The sequence below is a fragment of the Mus pahari genome, chromosome 1 (assembly GCF_900095145.1).
Source record: "Mus pahari chromosome 1, PAHARI_EIJ_v1.1, whole genome shotgun sequence".
Taxonomy (NCBI): domain Eukaryota; kingdom Metazoa; phylum Chordata; class Mammalia; order Rodentia; family Muridae; genus Mus; species Mus pahari.
The window spans coordinates 39616706-39635720 of NC_034590.1; the positions used below are offsets into that span (position 1 = coordinate 39616706).

At 48.0% G+C, this 19015-nt stretch overlaps 2 protein-coding genes across 6 annotated transcripts in view; one reads left to right on the forward strand and one right to left on the reverse strand.

The window, feature by feature from the left end:
* Ttc23 (tetratricopeptide repeat domain 23) overlaps window positions 1–1129 on the forward strand; it is a 78455-nt gene extending 77326 nt beyond the window's left edge. For all 3 annotated transcript variants that reach the window (XM_029532404.1, XM_029532395.1, XM_021204539.2), the window contains one exon: window positions 306–1129. In XM_029532404.1, the coding sequence (XP_029388264.1) occupies window positions 306–420 (115 nt within the window). In that variant the 3' untranslated portion in view covers window positions 421–1129. The remainder of the gene's footprint in view (window positions 1–305) is intronic.
* Window positions 1130–4419: 3290 nt separating this feature from the next.
* The window catches only part of Synm (synemin), a 30574-nt gene continuing 15978 nt past the window's right edge, over window positions 4420–19015 (reverse strand). Inside the window, exons 3-5 of one of the 3 annotated variants that reach the window (XM_021200213.2) lie at window positions 13370–13440; window positions 8727–11173; window positions 4420–7829 (exon numbers count right to left, since the gene is read on the reverse strand). In XM_021200213.2, the coding sequence (XP_021055872.1) occupies window positions 7494–7829; window positions 8727–11173; window positions 13370–13440 (2854 nt within the window). In that variant the 3' untranslated portion in view covers window positions 4420–7493. Of the gene's footprint in view, window positions 11174–13369; window positions 13441–19015 lie in introns of all 3 variants that reach the window. The other 2 variants (XM_021200204.2, XM_021200222.2) reach the window with 2 other exon arrangements.

A 19015-nucleotide genomic window follows, 5' to 3' on the forward strand; every position in this document is an offset into this window, starting at 1 on the left:
CCTCGCCAGAAGGGGTACTTCGTACCTTATAGGGCAGTGTAAGTGAGCCAACGATGCTTCCCGTCAGGACTTGACAGTCTTCTCCACTCCCATTCCACGGATGACCTACCTAAGGCCTGATTTGCCTCAGCCTGGTGAGCGTGGCTGCAAGGCATTAAAAGAGGAGAAACATGCCTTGTGTTTGATGTTCCTGTGCCGTGGGTCTCCTCTGCACCCCCTCCTGAGGCTTCGTCCCAACCGCAAAGGCTGATGGGAACTGGGATGAGCTGAGGGCCCACACTCACCCATCTCCTTTCTGTCTACAGGATCTCCGAGGTTGCCGTGAAGTCAAGGCAATCGGCGAAAGCCAAAGTAGCATTCTGCACCAGTGCCCCCCAGTACTCGATGCCAGGGAAGGGCAGGCACAATGTAGCAGACTGATGTGCCCATGTGCCGCCCCAAAGAAAGCTCCAAGAAAGACTTGGCATGGCTTTTAGGATGCTGAACAAACCTCTCTCCAGCTCGAAGGTGGAGTTCAGCAGTCACTGCAGGTTTTTAAGGCTGTTTGCTTCAGAATGCAACGGCAGTACCATGAATGTTCCACACCCCGATTGTGAATGCCCTGTGGGGTGATATGGTGCTCTTGGTTATCTTCTTTCTCCATGGAAAGTCTCTGTCATCTCCACTGTGGCTGAAACACTCTTCCCAAGTTGGAGCTTCTCGACAGGAAAGGAGACTCGCCTGGTGACAGGCAGGGCTCCTGCTCCATCCAGAGCCACATCTGGGCAGCGAGACCCTGCACAAAGCCTCCCTCATAGGAAAGTAATAGTAACTGAGAAGAAACTACCAATAAAGAGAAGCTTGGGCTAGCAGCAGTGTGTGTGTGTTTGAAATGAAGACTGGAGCTGGCAATGCTGCCCCGAGACAGAGCGCTTGCCTGGACTCCATGAGCACTATGGTTTAAATGCGAAATGTCTCTCATAGGCTCGTGTATTTGAACACTTGGTCCCCATTGCCGAGAGGCCTTAAGGTAGGAGTCTAGTTGGAAGAACTGTGTCACTGGAGGTGGGCTCTGAGGTTTCTTAGCCTGAGTCCCATTTTCTATGCACTCTCTGCTTCATGATGGCAGACTCAGTGGGAATAGCTGGTGGTGCCTCTGCCGCCTGCCTTCCCCTTACGTGTGTGTCTGTGTACGTATATATAAATGTACACACACACACACACACACATACCCCTACCTGCCTTCCATCTAAAAGCCAAAATAAACCCTTTGCTTCTTATTGGTTGAGCAACCAGCATTATTTTTCTCATTGTAGGGATAAAAGGAATATCATGGAAAACAGGCACTGGAATGGGTCCACAGCCGTGGTCCGGCTGACTTGGGATCTCAGGTTTTTGGAATTGATCTGCAGGAATAATATGGAAGAGTGTGGAAGTAAGGGCAGGGGAGCCCCTCGGAAGCTGAAAGCAGATCTCAGTAGACCATCCTGGGGGGCAGGGGTATCTATACAACCAGGATGCTATGACAAATCCTGACACTAGAGGAGAATAAGGACTCTGTTAGGACCTGGGCTACATTATCCTACATTATAATAAGGAACCTGTCTGCATTCTGCCCATGTGCCAAGACCTCATATACCTCAAGTATATGTACTTGAGACCACATAGTCATGTAATGGTCATGTAATGTAACCTCTAAGACACAATTGCACTCAGGTGTGGTATAGTTGCTGCTCATTGTTCTTATCCAGAGAGCTATAAGTGGAGCTGAGGGATGGAGGTTGCAGCATCTAGTGGGGAAAGGAATGAACCTCAAATTAGAGCTAGGGTAGGTACAAAAGCAGCCTGGTTGTTAGTGATTAGCTGCCCCTTAAAGAGAAATCCAGTGTTCTTCACTGGGACAAAGGAGAGCTGTCCTGAGGAACCCCACCCATAAAAGGCTCCCATTCTGGAAAAAGCAAATGTACTTGAAGGTTGTTAAGTGAGCCTGGACTGAGAATGTAGGGGCCCCTGCTTGGAAATGAATTCCTGGAAATAGAGACCTGAGCGACTGTGGTCCAAGTGGGCCAGATTATATTTCAAGATGGCAGTGGAACATGACATTATCCAAGTGGCACTGATTGTGCAAACATGCGAAACTCAAGTGGGGGAGGGGGGTCACAGAAGTTGGCACCATGGCTCTGAAAGGCACTGAGGCCATTGTGTGAAGCTGTAACAGTGGTGCCTGAGCTGTGATGGAGACTTCAGGATGCTGGAAATGCCAGGGCCACACACAGGGCATCAGCCAGGGCCACACGTAGGGCGTCAGCCGAAGGACTCTGCAGCAGCCTCATGCTGTCCTATGAGAGACCGTGAGCTTCAGGCTGCAGAACTGTAGCAGCAGGAATACCCAAGCTCTTCGGAGCCCAAATGCTTTCACTGTGAGCTTCGGGTATGTAGAGCTGAAGAGTTTGGTATTTGCCCTGCTGGGTTTTGATCTGACTTTGGTCCGACCTTCCCTTATTATGGCCTGATTCCTCCCTTTTGGAGTGGGAAAACTCTGTGCTACTGATGTTGGAAGTATGATTTCCTCCTTGGACTGAATACATGTTACATTATGAAATAGCCTTGGGTCTCTGGAGACAGGGACAAAATGCTGTGGTTTGATTGTGAAATGCCCCCTATACAGTTGTATGTTTGAATGTTTTGTCCCAGGATAGGGTGGGCCTTGAGGTTTCATCACCCCACCCCATACCCCATCTACACTTTGCTTCCTGTGTTTGCAATGTGACCAATCACCTCAAATTATGGCTGATCTGCCCTCACTGCCATGATGGGCTGCATCCCCTCAAACTGTAAGCCAGAACCAGCCCTTCTTTCTTGTTTCTTGTCAAGTATTTGATCACAAGCATGGGAAAAAAAAAAAAAAGTAACTGCCCTCAGTTTGACCTCCAGAACTGCAAACAAATGCTTGTACTCTGATGGATCACCGGATGACGGTGCCAAGGCCCTCATGGAGTGGCTTGAGAAGACACTGGCTCACTACTTCCTTATCTCTTGCGGTCGCTATCCTAGGCAGGAAGGACAACTGCTACTAGAGCTTGTGTACCCTCTATTGCCACATCTAGAGTGGCCTTCATTCTTCTCAGGGGATGCCACAGATGGCCAAGGGTGACAAAGCCAAGCAGTGAGCTTAGCTCTCTTTCTCTTATTCCATGGTTCATGCCAGTGAGGCCACAGACCATTGCTAAGAGGGCAATAGGACCGCAGTATAAACCTTTTGTGTCATGCCCACTTGTTCAGAGTGACCCTTCAAGAAATGAAGGAAACAATAAGCATGATAGGGTGGTGGCAGGGCCCTCCGTCTCCTCCGGAGTGCAGCAGCTCAGCAGGCAAACCATCTTTGCTTTTGCCTCTTCTCTCAGGCTCAGGGCTGTGGGGTGGCAGCAAGGTACCCAATTATTTGTGGTCACTGTAGAGTATGCTGTCTAACTGAAGAAGTGTGGTTTCAACAGGGCTAGTTGGAAACGAATCTTAAAAACAGAGGCTGCCAGAGGCTTCCTTGCCCCTGAAATCTTACGTCTGAATCCTTAGCCCCCAATGACATGTAGAGATAGATTCTTTGAAGGATGATTGGATCACAAGGCAGCAGTGGGGGTGGAGAGCATTGGTTGGTGGGATCCACGTCCTTATAAAGAAGAGAACCAAGAGAAAACTTCTCTCTTTTACTCCACGAAGACAGCAGTAAGGTGGCTGGCTGTCTACAAGCCTACCAAAACCAAATCTGTGAGCATCCGTGGCTTGTATCCTCCAACCTCCAGACCTCAGAAATAAACCTGCGTTGCCGAAGCTACCCAGCAGCACAGCCAGACACTCGAGCTGCTGGGAATATAGTTTAGAATCACGGGTAATAAACTCCTCTTTAAATGTTAGCTCCTGCCCCAAGAAGGGTGGGTTGACCAGCGTAAAGAGTGGTATGCTGGTTGGTTTGGACTTCGGCCTGTTTTTGTCAACTCAGAATAGGGAAGGGTCATCTGGAAGGACTGAGTTGAGAAAATGCCTCCGTCAGTTGATCTGCACGCGTGTCTCCAGGAGCGGGGGTGGGGTGAGGGTGGATATCCTTGATTAATAATTAATGTGGGTGGTGCCACCCAGGTAGCTATAAGGAATGGCCTGGAAGGTATAAGGAAGGTGGCTGAACATGAGCAAGAGAGCAACCCGGTTGACAGCACTCCTCCATGGTCTCCAGGTGCCTGCCATGCTTGAGTTCCTGCTTGGACTCCCCACCCCCACCTCTCCACCCCCGTTATACACTATGATCTGTGTGTGTAAAGCCAAATAAACCTTTTCCTCCTGGGTCGCTTTTGGCCATTGTTTTATCACAGCAACAGAAAAGTAACCAATGCAATGAGTCTTAGTAATATCTTCCACTGACTACAGTTAACTCGCACAAGTGAGAAGAAATACAACTATTCATGTTTTTTATTTTTGTCGATAAAAGGCCAGATTATAGACAGACAACAGTCACCCACTCCTTGTTTCAAGCATATATCTATATCTTAAGATACTGAGAAATGGCCGTGAGTAACCTTACAGACTGTGCTTTGAGTAACTAGTTGTCCAGCTCCAGCCCGACACAAGGCTGGTTTCAGCATGAATGACTGTACCTTGGTCCCACCTTCCTCCATCCTGGACTGTCTGATCACAGACTTCTGGGCTGTGGTGACATTTACCACCAGACGTTAGCCACTTGGCTATAAGCTAGTTAGGGCATACTTCCTAGTTTGAACCTATAGTTTGAAGTTCTGATCTCAGGAGGAACTGGGAAACATTTATGACCCATCCAGTAACCCATGGCTACCATCAAAACATGGAAAGAAACCCAAGCCAGCTTGCATCAGCATCGAAGGAACCACGTGGAAATCGGCCAGAAAACATCCTCTTTAAGAACAATACAGTTGTTGTTTTTTTTTTAATCCCTTCAGATCTTTATTTCTATACATTCTTGTGACAGTTCTCTTTGTAGGCAACAGGTTAGCAAAATAGGCTTAAGATCATTCTAAATAAACACTGTAAAGCAAACAATCAAAACAACCAGTGGGAAGCTAAGAAACATTCAGCATCCTGTAGTCTCAACAATAACAAACTGGGAGAGACTGGGCCCCTCCCTGCCCTACCCCAGTGTTGATGAGACTCCAGAGTGACTGATTTCCAAAACCTCAGGGAGCTCTGGGGGTGATCTGCTACAATGTCAAGGGTGAGAAAGCCCAACCATTAGTAAGGTAGTCATAGTAACCAAGGACAGCTGGGGGCTCCTCCTTCCTGCTGAGTTCTTCAAACAGAACATTGCCTTGACGGGGCTTCCGACTTAGAAATGAAAATTAATATTTCATTCTAAGACATTCATTTTTCAAAGTAGAAGTGCCACGATATTTATAACCTGCTCACAAGCAGCGTCCGTGGACAAGTTCATGAACTAGGACAATGGCATCCAGCTAAGCCCACTTAGACTCATAATAAACTCGACATTGTCACTGTGTCTTGCATCATGGCACCAAGGCTGTACCACCTGGGCCACATTCTTACAAATCACTCGGGTTTTCTACTAATGGTAAAAATAAGTCAGCACATCTCTGACAGTATTAGAGATGACAAGCCACAGCCGTAGTAACCCCTGTCTCAGTCTGACATCCCTGAGTTCAGTTGGCATGTGGGTAACAAAGGCTTTCCGTTCAAATATGCTTCCTTCCTGTACCCCGTACAAGGCGTTTGAAAAGACCATCTTGAGCCATTCTGCATTTCTCTTATACTTGGTAATGAAAAGCATCACACTCTCCTTTGCCCACCTGCTGGAACCGGAGGGGAGATGTGCCTGGTGAAACACACGGGGGTCAGGGAGGGAGGATCCTCCCCTACTTGAAGATGGGGTCCTCTAGGATCCTTCTTCCTCAGTGGCCCACAGGCAAGTTTATGGCCTGGGTTCAAAAGCACAGCTCGGACCCAAGAAAGCTACTATTCTGCGCTCAGACCGCTGCACTGTAGAGGCCCTTTTTCTTTTTATGTGATGCCAAATCTTCAGAGATGGGAGCTTTAAAAACAATGTCCATGTGTAAAGGAACAATCCCAAATGAGCATGCTCATCCTTCTAAAATTCAGTGGTGCACAGCTTCGGGCCCATAATCTGTGGCCCACACGGGTGGGGCCTTTGCCATCTGTCAGCCTGTCCTGGGGGCCTAGATGTTGGGGTGCATGGGAGGTACCTGGTTCCTTCCCCTAAGTATTACCTATATTTGACTTAAATATCCCCGCCGTCACGATTTCTATTCAAAGTGCAGAAAGCGTTTGTGAGGTTTGTATACGGCTATTGCATTTTTGTCTGTAATTCTAGGAGCTCAGAAAATCCTATGAAGAAGGTCTGTACGGGGTAGAGAAATGGTTCAGTAGTTAAAGAGCACTGGCTGTTTCCCTAGAGCATCGGTCCTTAACCCTCCAAAGGCTGCGGCCCTTTAATATAGTTTCTCAAGTTGTGGTGACCCCCAACCATAAAAATCACACCAGTGCCACTTCATAACTGTGATTTTGCCACTGTTATGAATCATAAATATCAGTGGTTTCCAACGTTCATGGGCGATGTGGTGAAAGGGGCCGCAACCCACAGGTTGAGAACCCCTCCTCTAGCAGGCGCTCAGTACTCCAGCTTAGGTCAGAACCGAAAGGTATTTGCTATTTCGCAGCCTTGTAAAGACCTGAAAGGCTGCTGTGAGCGATCCTCATTCTTGGTTGCTCATGCCTGTGGCCAGAGACAGCAAATCTGAACAATCAGGACAGATACATGAATCTGAAGTACCAACAACAGGCCACAGCTGTCTTTCCATAAATAATTCTAAGCCCTCCCTCTCTCTTTTTTTTTTAAACTTCTGTACATAGAAAGCAATTCATTCCATTTGAAAAATAATTTTAAATCTCTGATAAGTAACTTTTTCTTAAAGAAATCATCTACTAGATTTTTTCCCCCAAACATACAGTCTTGCTTACTTTGTAGTATTTCTTTTAAAAAAAAAAATTTAGGAAAGAGAAAAATTCACCTATTTTCCTTTCCAGTGTTAGCTTATTGTTTGGTATGAGCACATGCAAACACAACCTACCCTTAAATATATTATTTTAATCTGGTTAATGTTAAAAGTGTCTTGCCTATAGATAAACAGTAGAACAGATATAAGCCACGCCTGTGACCTGGTGCAAAACTCGTATAAACTGTCTCCGCGCGTGGAGAGAAAAGTTTAGAGAAAGGAACTTTTTGAGACTGAAAAGATGAAACGAAGTCTGTGAAAGTTCCAACTCAAATGTAAAATCTCCAACCTTTATAAATACATTCTAAAGCAAACCATCTCGTCCTAGGCTTCTCTAAATAAAGGTATTGATAACCAGCCTCCCCCTCCTCCCTACACTTAGTGAAAGGCTTGCATGTCGGTATTTTGAAGGCTTTGTACATTGATGTTTCCAGCGTGCCATTCAGGACAAGATAGTTCCGTTCATCAAAACCATCCCTCACCCTCCTCTTCCTCCTCCTCCTCCTCCTCCTCATTGTCTAGATAGAGAAGAGCCACTTTCTTCTCATCTGAAGCCACCGACCTTTGGTCTACCATCCTCTGCAGCTGCACCGTCTTGTCAAATCCAGCCTGCTCCGTGCCTTTCTCTCCAGGGGTCTGGTGTGCATCCCCAGGGGAGGCCCCAGAGCCAGTGCTGGCCACTTGCTCATCCCTACTGTGTGCAATTCTCCAGCCACCATGGTGAGACACACTGTGAGCTTCCACTTCCGACCCTGTGTCTCGGGTCCAGCTGCGGATCGCTCTCGTGTCGCTCAGATCCATCTGGAAAGTAAATGAAGTTTCTTTGGGCCCCAGTGCAATTCGACACGGTGTGCTCCCACCGTCTGCTCCCCCAATCAGCCCAGGGGACTCCATGGAACCATCAAGTACAAATGTTTTAGATACGGGTCCCCCCGTGACAATGTATTCAGATGGTTCCTCCTCTGTAGGACCTATGTGAATGTGCCTAAAGGATCTGCTGATGTTTGCTGTCACCTCTGCTCCTGTGTCACCCATACTGTCTGGAGGAGACCCAGAAACGACCCCCTGGAATGTGTTCTCTTTGCTCTTGAGAATTTCTCTATCTGAGGTGAAACTGTGAGTGGCCTGGATTGTGCCTGCGGAACCTTCCGCCATAACCATGCCTTCTGAGTCCCTGAATTCCAATGTCTGTGGGGCCATCTGCTTGGAAGCTTGGTACCTCTGGGGCACAATGTCAATATGCTGGATGGATGTACCCCTCCCTGGAGACACGTTGGTGTGCTCAGAATCCTCTTCTCCCCACCCTACCTTGTCTGGGATAGGAGCTATGAACTGGATTTCTTCTCTGAACCCTTCTTTGGGGTCTAGCTTGAGACGCCTTACAAAAGTCTGGGTACTCACTCTCTCTTCAGTTGCAAAGTTACCACCAACCTGGGCTGCCCCAGAAACAGGACCCTGAAAATGAATTTCCTTCTCGGTGTGAGACTGCTCAGAGCCAGGCATCCTGTCGCTCCCGGAGATGTCAGACAGTGCCACTGGGCCAGGCTCTTCTGTGTCTCCTGTTTCCTGCCAGGTAGGCACAGGGCCTCGGAAAATGACTTCTGTGGACACTTGGCTTTGATGGGGACCCAGTGTGATGTGCCTCACAGAGCGGCTGGCTCCCTCAGAGCTGACTGCCTTGCTAACGTGTCCACTTACCTCTACCACCTGTGCGGTGGGTCCTCCGTAGGTCACCTGCTCTGTCCTCCACATTTCAGTGGGGCCTAGTTTAACATGCCTTACAGACTGGCTCACATCCTCCAGCACATGAGACTGTACAAAACCCGTTGGGCTGGTCACTTCCACAGTAGCTGACACTGGGCCCTGGGTAACACGCTGATCTGAGCTGGGAGAGACCCGGCCAGCCTCATCCCTCTCACCAGATGGGCTATACAGCTCCCTGGTGGCCCAGCGCTTGAAGAGAATGCCACCGGCGGGTACCTCCTCTCCATCTTCCCTGTCTGGCCTTCTAGGCGCTGGGCTGGAGCGCTTAGCTAAGCTCTCTCTGACCACAGACTCCACAGCCCTCTCTATTTCCCCAGCTTCATCTCTGCTCAACTCCTCCAGGTCTAACTGATCAGCAGCTACAGTCTGCGAGAGGTTGACTTCAGCCATCAGGGTCACAGAACCACCAGCAGCACTCTGGACTTTCTTTACGTCCACGGAGATACTCCCTGGCTCTCCCTGGCTCTCCCTGGTCAGGGCAGACAGTTCCTCCTTCATGCGCTCAGGCAAGGTTTCCTCCAGCTGCCCGATGACCTCCACCAGCTGGTGCCGGGGCTCACTGGAGAAGACACCCTTGATGGAGGTGTGGAATTCATGTGGTATTTTGATCTCTTTCTCAATGACTGTGGGTTCAGCATGGAGTTCACCACTGGCTTCTTCCTTCAAGTGAGCAGAACCAACGGCACCACCCAGGGGAGGTGCTGGGACCTCCAGGACCTTCATGTGCTTCTCTTCCCCCATGTCACCTCTCATTTTCCTTCTCCAGGTCCCCTGTGCAATTTCGTCTTGCCATGAGTACCGTATGGTGGACTCTTCCTCGATATGGATCTGCCCATACACTGAGCCATCATCTTCTCTGTCATGCCCCCCAGGGCACTCATCTGGGGTAGACACAAAATAGCTCTGTTCCCCCTCTGAGTCGCCCGCCTCCGTCACTTCTTCCACATGAGGGATGTTCCCCTGGGGCTGGTTGGTCTGATGTTGACGCATTGAGAATGCCACGTGGGTCTCTCCTTCACCATCCTCTTCCTCAACAAACCCCTTGGGGCTGGGAGACACGTCATCGACTTCTTCCACCTGAAAAGGGGTAGAAAACTCTATTTTCCCACCACCTATGTAACTCATGGGCTCTTCCACAATCTCCACATTTACAACTTTAGCTCTCCCCTCCCTGCCTTTCAGACCGAGGTTGATCATCTCTCCTATCATCGTCTCCGTTGACTTCCCCTTCAGTCCTACTTCCTTGACATCCTTGCTTAGAAGGTAGTCCAGGCCAGCTTCATCAGAAACATCAACATCTTCTGTCAGCTTCGACTCCACAACGATTTCTGTCTTGGTTTTCCTATCACCAGGAAACTCTTTCCTGTCCACATAAGTGACCTTTGTGTCCGGGAAAGAATTGACATCCCCCTCAGCACCTGGAGACTGGGTAAACTGCTTAAGGATGGTGGTGACAATGTTTTCGGCTATGGTCTCTGTCGTTGAGTCACTTTGCAGAGAGCTGGCAGTGTCCTGGGTATCCAGCCGGAACTTTGTCTCTTTGGTCTCTGCCTCTCTCCCCGTACTGTGGCTAATATCCTTCCTTCCAGGTGACTGCAAGTGTATTGTGGACACCTCTGGTCTACTGCCCCGGGATACTTCTAGACTGATGGGCACGTCTCTTTCTTTTACACTTCTCTCCTTCAGTGCTTCCTTCTCTCTGGCCTCGTCCCTCAAATGCTGGCTCTCTCTCTTTCTTGCATCTCTATCCAACTTGGTTAGCTCTTCCCACCTCAGGTTTCTTTCCTCTGAAGCCTTCTCTTTAGAGTCAAACATTTTCTCTTCTGGCTTTATCTTGATGACCCCTGATCTGTCCCTTTCTTGTTCTTTAGCGGCTTGCACTTCTAATTTCTTTCCCAGAATGACAGTCCTCTCATTTGACTGAGTGCTGTTCACAGCACCGGCTGCCACATTGCCCTGGTGACCTCTGTATGACTCTCTGGTAATAACGGACTCCGTGGCCCGCCGTGTGTGGGTGTCCCCCGTGCCTTTGACTTTGGATCCATGGGGGAATGTTTTCACTTGAGCATCAGTGTTTCTTAGAAAGCCATGGGTTGGCGAGACCAGTCTTGAATTGGCTTGACCGCTGATGGTTTTCTCCAGGGGCTTCTGTTGCTGTGAGGTTGTAGCTGAGAAAGAATGGTGGGAGGTCAGGAAACCCCTTCTGGCAGCACTTCCTACAGCTGTGGTTGTCTGTGAGTCAAGGTGCCCGGGCCAGTTAGAATACAAGGCCGAGCCGTGATTTACAGCTGCCCAAGGTGTTTTTCGCCTTGGGAAGAGATTTTTCTCATTTTTCCTCTGCAATTCTGAGTTGGTGTAGCGATAGGATATGTTTCTGGGCTCTGTAGAAATGGAACAACAGTTCATTTAGATGAGAGCCATCATTTTTTTTTTCATCATAAAAGCACTGCTATAGGTCAAATCCCATATTATTATAAAACATACTGTTATTACAAGAAGGGTCGTTTTAAGAGAATACTCTTATTCTCCACATTGTCTTTGGGTTGTTTTAGAACTCCTGTCACAGTGAAATATCGCCTCACAAACTCCTCAGCCTAGCACTCTTCTCAAGCTGCCGATCTCAGAGTCCTCCCTCCCGTTAGAGAGCTTGAATGCAAAGGGTGCCGCGTGTGCCAGAGAGGTCAGAGGCACTGGGCTTTCTGGTTAAATTTTCACAATATTATGATATTTCAGAATCTTTAATTTTGGCTTTGTTGAGATAGGTTTGTTATTTCAGCAGAGAAGAGCCCATAATCACCAAGTGTATAATTACTGGGTACCAAAGAGCACACCTCGCCACCCTTAGGACTTGGTTTATCAGTCCCTCTGTTGAGCTGCAGCTATTGAAGTCTTTAGCGTTTCTAAGCTCCCTTGTATGTTTATGCCTGACAATTCATGATTCCACGAACAAGCCAGGTGTCAGAGCTCCACCTGTCCTAACGGTATCCTCCTGGAGTTAAGAGGCAGTCTTAGGGCTTCTGGGTCTCCTCGGGATCCCCCTCAGAGAGTGCTACCCTTCAGGGTGCACAAACTCCACCGGGGTAACCAGCTCTTTGGATTGGTGACTGAGTTAGAATATGACCGAGGCACAGTCCACTCTGAGAGCATTTCTTAGTGTCCGGCTGGGCACCTCTCCACTCCTCCCTCACGGTAACAGAAGCTAAAGGTCTCACTGAGACAGGTCCCCAAGATACAGGGAAAGAGATCAGGCTAGATTTTTTTTTTTTTTAACGAAGATTCCAATATACTGATCCTAACTTAGAAACCCCAGAAGATGAACCCCCAAGGTCAATAAGAAATATGGAAGGTCACAGAGTAGTTTTAGGTCATAGGAAGCAGCCAGCATTATTTCTGGGCACATTATAAAAGGCGACTAAGAGCTCTAATACATATTGATCCATTTACTGGAAATCATCTTCAGGTTTCTTCCATAAATAGTTAATGTGCATCTATACTCTGCAGGAAACAGAGCTACTCAGCCCCACAAAGGCTGATGTACAACCAGGCACCTTTACTCCCCAGCATCTTTCTTTGTCCTAATACCTAAGTGTTAAATAAATTTAGTGTATAAATGTGAAGTACGTATGTTGTACTACCATTCAAAACTATTTTAGATTACCTATCTGCACTGAACACATGCAGATCCTTTTCTTGTCATTCTCCTCCTAGTAATACCGTGTAACAGGAATGTGCACGGCACAGACGTGGTTCTATATACTGTAAGCAATCTAGAGAGGATTTGGAGTCTGTATGAGGATGTGCGGGTCCTACAACATTTTAGCTAAGTCACTTGATCTCCCTGAAACACCAAGGAAGACGCCCCTGAGCACACTACATGCCTTTCAGGCTGACATTGCCAAGCCAGAATCTCTTAAGATTCAGTAGGTTTAAATATTGATTTTTAAAGTTATCTTCTAGATTTTTTTTTTTAAGGTATCCCAAATGAGCACATTAAGCTCTTTTGTGTCAGGTCTATGGCTGTAGGAAGGAAAGCTCGGATCTGAAGCTGTGAGCCCAACTGGTTATACCTACCTGACAGGCCACTTCAACTTAAGGTGGCATGGTAGTGCCAATGTCCTGATAGGGCTACAGTTTCCAGAGTGCTGACTGTATCTTGCCCAAAGGGATAATTTTGTCCGTTAGTCATAGCCGTAACTGTTTGGTCTGGAAAAAGAAACTCTGTCCCTCCCAAGGATGTAATGAGCAAGTGCAGATCTGCACCATCCTTCAGAAGGCCTGGCCTTAACTGCTGCCGCTCAGCTAGAAAGTACCTCAAAATACTCTCTCTATAAGCAAATCAGTCTGTTGACGACTTCCAAGGTCGTTCTGATTCACACTGTAATTTAAATTACATCCCATTCAACTAAAATCTACTTAGTACTTAAAAGAAGGACAATCTATTATCATTGGGGGGGGGCAGGGATGACCAAACCCTCTCCTTCTATAAAGTTGTCCCCTCCTCCCTCTGTGGAGGGGGCAGCTCAGAGAGAAGGCATTTTAGCAATACAATTTTAGCAAACACAATCTCTTATATTTACCTTGTGGCACGTTTTCAATGTTCTCAGTCCAGATCAATATCTCCGGATTGCTTTCTCCTTCCAACAAGGCCCTGTGAATGTTATTTTTTAAAAAATAGTTTATTCTAGTATGAAAGGGGGCAGTACTTCTCATCAAATTTGTTGGGTAGCATTTTGTCAGTGACCACACCATGGTAGGCCCATGCATTTTAAGACCTGCACCTGGAGGCGTGACTTGGGTAGGGGCTGTACCAGAACGGTACACTGCTCTGCCCACCCTCGTGCCGCTGATGTCCAGCATAGCATCTGCTATATGACAGATACTCAAGAGATACCAGATGAAGGAAGAAAACGTGTGGGCCAGGTTTCAGAAGTACCAGAGAGTTCAGCCTTTCTAGGAAGTCCCTCAACCCCCCCCCCCCAAAGAGAAAAGAAAACCTTTCCTGCCCAAGGCAGAAAGGGGCACACACCAAGGAATGCTGGGGAGATTGGCAGAGAAAGGTAGGTCAGGACTAGCTTCCTGGACAGCAGAGAGAGACCTGGGCCAGTATTTCACCCAAGCTTTAGGGCCCCAGAACACCTGAGCGCCCTGATACACACATTCACACAGAAGGGTGTCTATGGAAAGCAGAACACAGAGCTATAACAGACATTATTTGTAAACAGGAGGCTGGATAGAAGCTGTTGTTGCCCACATATACACATACACATATACATATATACACGTATACATGTATACATATATACACCATACACACACACACACACACACACACACACACACACACACATACACACACACATATCAAGCCCAGGGCCACATATATGCTAGGTGACTTCTTTGCCACAGAACTATATCTGCAGACCTATGTGAACATCTCAGAGATGAAGGCAAACATATAGACCAGCACCCCAATGGGCATACCACTTCACCTGGCATCCTTTGCCTCCCTTAATAACTGCTAGGTTTAGCTCCAAATTTCTAAAATTTTAGTCTTCATTAAGTCATCGTTTGCATCTGCCACTTCAGACAGGCACTGAAGAGGGCGTGGGGCCCAGATAGAACAACAGGCTGTAGGTGAGGGTTATCAATGGGGTGCCAATCAGCTGGTTACTTCCAAAGACCTACAGGACTACTAGAGACTGCAGATGTGACAGTTGTGGGGTTGCTAGAGCAACACGTGAAGTCACTAACCCTAAGTCCCAGAGGGACGGCCTACATGGCAAGGCTGCCGAGAACCACAGCCACTTGGAACTGCTGATGTCAGAACCCAGGGCCAGTAAGGAAATGGAGCGGGGAGCCCAGGTCGCAGCTGGCCTTGGCAGTGTGGGGAACTACAGCAAGGCTTATGAGTTAAATGTGGAAATGAGCGCCCTCTGTCCACTGGAAGACAACAAAGGGGGACACAAGGGATTCGTCCCAGGCACACACTGGTGGCCTGACCACAGAAGCAGCCACTGAAATACACATGTGTGGAAAGACAAGAAGACCGAGGCCAGAGCTGAAGCCCTTCCATTCAGGATGAAGGCCAGGAAACAGGACACCAATCCATTAATCCCACACCCTCATGACCAAGCAGTTTAGCTTCCAGGAATACAAACAGCTTCCATCATCAAAAAAAAAAAAGCCCCGAGGTCTTTATAAAAGGAGAATGTTCTGAGGCGAATGGACTTCAGGTCTATACCCTGGGGTTTGTGCAGCAGCGCAACATTCTACAGCTGAGAGCCAGCGCAGGGCCTGGGGACTAAGCCAAGCTTAGACCCTACAAGCTTCACATGCCACAGGGCTGGACTTAGACTCAGGCTGCCAGACTCAGGATAGAAGGAAACTTTGGGAGTTCAGGTCAGCAGAAAATGTTGTGGATGGGCCCAGGGGACCGATGACTGGGAAAAGCTATCCGTTTCTCCACCCCTCAAAGGAGAATGGTTCTGTCTCTCTTCCAGGGGAAAGCCAAAGCCTTAACCAGCTTTACTGTAGTCAGGCCAGCACAGAACAGAACAGTTTCGCCTCCCGTATCCACTTACTCATGTGGCCCAGAGCGACAAGCCGAACCTTGCCCGGCTCCTTGTCTGAGGACACAAGGCCAGCATGAAGACAGTACCTTCGTCAAAAGCCCGAGGAATACCCAAAGCCAGAACCTTGAGCCCAGGTGGCCCTCTCCCAGGCCCTCACTCTCCAGTCACTTCCCCATGAGACAGGGATGGTGACATTACATGCAAATGTCAGAACACACACATTCTGCCACTAGACCCTCCATATAACATTCATAAAAGCAAATTCAACCCCTCAGTAATTCCATCCCAACTTCCCCCATGTGTGCCCTACTGTGTGAATCCTTCATCTGTGCCCCAGTCACTGGCTGGATCCTAGAAGGCAGGCGCATGTGCCATCTTGCAGAGCCCAAGCACCCACCACAGAACAGATGGGCAGCTGGCCCCTGGGTTCTCCATTCACGATACTGAAGCACATACCCTTTGGTGACAGCACTGAACCCTGCCCTACCCATACAGTTCTAGAGACTAATACTGCGAAGCACAAGACTAAACTGATAGGGTGATTTCCCATGACCCCTTCAAAGCACAGCTGAAGGGTCAGGGTTGTACAACTTTAAGAAACAGAGCAAGCTCTTCAAGGCTCCCACCAAACCTGGTTATTTTAAGAGCAGGGAAGGAAAGCTGCCTCCAGGCCACGGAGACTCTGAGAATGCCAACCCCCTGAGTCACTGGCTATTAGAGAGTACTTCATACAGCTCTCTAACAGGAAAATAGGCAAACAAGAGGGGGACCAGTCCCTGGCCTCATTAGGAGCTTTTCACAACTCCATGACGTGGAAGTGAGCTGTAATGTGGCCTCTGGCCCCACTCCAGGCCCTAATGGGCCACCCAGCCTCCCAACCAACCAGTGATGTGGGTGCCAGTCTGGGACAGATGATGCAAATGAATTTCAGGGCATATCCACTAATGCTCAGCACTGTAGGCACAAGGCTGATGAGCAGTGCATCTTCTATAACTAAGGACTAGACCAGGGAGGGGGACAGAAGGGGACACTTCCAGAAGTGGCACCTGTGAAGAGCCTGCCATGGTCCAAGGGTCTTTGGATGATTCACATTGTGCTTCCAAGCAAGTGTGGAACTTGGGGAGAAGAAACCAGAGCCACAGTCCCTCTGAGATGCACCCTTCAGCCTGCCTACTGTGCATAGCTGAAAGAGAAGGGTAACACGGGTCCCCCTGGACACTGATCTATAGCCAGGAGACAAGCTGAATTCCACTCACAGGAGACGAATTGTTACACAAAGTAAGAGTCTGGAATGTGGAAAGGGGGGAAGGTAGAGGGGAAGAGACAGTGCTTAGCCACCCATGGTCATTCTTGCTATGATCAGTTCTACATGGTATCCCAAAGGTCAACTTCAGACGAATACCAGAGACTGAAAGAAGTGATGTAATTAGCAGACGAGCAAAGGATGCTGACAGAACAGGAGAACAGAACAGGAAAGAGCCACTGACAGTGGGCAGTACAGCAAGAGCTGGAGGCAGGTGGCCTTGACTCAAATCCTGGGCATGACACTACCGAGTTCCATAAGCCTCCGCAGGCCATCGCAACCAGGTGGGACTTACTGTCCGCATTTCTGAAATAGGAAGAATGCTTAGGTTTGCGAAGGCAATTAAGTAATCAGTAGATCATTCATAGAAGAATGGCTGTCATTAAGTAAGTGCTAGATAGATATCCTCATGGTCACAACGGTGACCTCCCTCTTCTGTGGCCTTGGAGAAAAGAGATTTTCAGCTAAGGAAGTCAGTCAAAGGGGGAAAGGAAGGGTTTTTGTTTTGTTTTGTTTTGTTTTTTAAATGTAGCTAGCACCCAAATATATTGTCTTCACTTACTTTTGTTTGTTTTTTGGATGGAGTCTCACAGTGTAACTCAGGGTGGCTTTGAACTTGAGACCCTCCTACTTTAGTCCCTCAAGCACTAGGATTATAGGCACACACCCAGCTCTTCTAAGCCATTTATTCTTAAATTGCAAGATTTTGTCCATTCATTTGCACAGTAACCAACTCTTAGTGTGAAACACATATTTCTAAAGTTCACCCCCCCAAAGAAAGGATTTAGCTTTACAAATAAGCAAAATGTACTTTCCTGAAATCTTATAAGAAGCTCTAAGAAATATTTTCTTGAATACATGTGACAAGGTACAGGTGTCTTGAGAAATAATAGGACAACCAGAAATACCATTCTCATGAGGCAATAAACACCAGGAGTCAATCCTCATTGCTTCATTCGAAGCTAGAGACCACACCCTATCATTCTCCATTAAGAAAAACCTCACCTTCATCAAAAAGTACAAGTGGGAAATTTATACAGCCATTATTTTATATGACTGGGGTTTGTTTAGTGTGGGGGTGGGGCAGTCGTATGTACGAGTGTACAGGTATGTGCCCGCACAGAAGCCAGACTGCGCTATTCCCTTGAGTCAAGATCTCTCACTGAAACTAGAGCTAAGATGGTAGCCAGCAAGTTCCAGTGACCCTTCTATCGCTGCCCCCACCCCCAACACTGGTTACATGGATTTTTATGTAGCTCCTGGAATAAGAACCCATGTCCTCACATCCGCACAGGAAATGCTCTCTGACCCACCGGGCCATCTCCCCAGCCCAGATGTGACTGTTTCTAACTTGTCTCTTCTAAACGGTTTGTTATTTTTATTTTTGGATAGGTATGTGAACATACATGTGACACACCATGTGTGTGATCAGACAACCTGTGGGAGTCACTTCTTTCCTATTACTATATTGGTTCCAAGGAATCAAACTGAGGCTTGAGAGCAAGCAGATTTACCCAGTGAGACACCCTCACCAGCCCTAACTTTACCTAACTGGTAAAAGGACTTTTGCCCTAAAGACTGGGCCAGTCCATTTATACATTATGTAACTGTAGCTGGGGAGATGGGGCATTGCTGTTTTCCTGGATTGTGTTCACTGTGAGAGAAGTGGTTTACAGGGGAAAGGTTTCTTTGTGGCTCAGTTTCACAAATTTCTCTTCACCTTGTTTCCATGCAACTGCTTTAAGGCATATACAGGTATGTGCCAGCACAGAAGCCAGACTCTGCACTATTCCCTTGACTCAGGATCTCTCACTGAAAGTACAGCTAGGCTGGTAGCCAGATGTTTTGCCATGGTGGGGCAAAGCAAGAGAAAGAGTGGAGAGGTGACCAGGGACAAAGGTGGCTGCCTTCCTCCTTCCAGGTCCCACCTTCTAGTATGTACAACGTCTTCCCAATACTGTTAGCCATTGTATGCCTGGTGGATTAATCCAGAGACAGGGTCAGAGCCCCGAGGATCCAATCACTTCCAGAAGCAACCAGCAGGCAGACAACCATAGCTTCATAAACATACGAGCCTTCCAGGCCATGCTTCCACACCACAACCCAGGAGAGACACAGAACCACTGTGAATCCTTCACCCCTGGTCTTAGTTTCTTTTCCATTGCTGCACAGACACAATGACCAAGACCACTCAGAGAAGAAAACGTTTCTGGGGGCTTGCTTATAGCTTCAGAGGTTGAGTTCATGACCATCATGGTGGGGAGCATGGCAGCAGGCAGGCAGGCATGGAGCCAAGTAATGAGAGCCTAGTTTTGAGACAAGTACTGCCAGGCAGAGAGGGGGGGGGG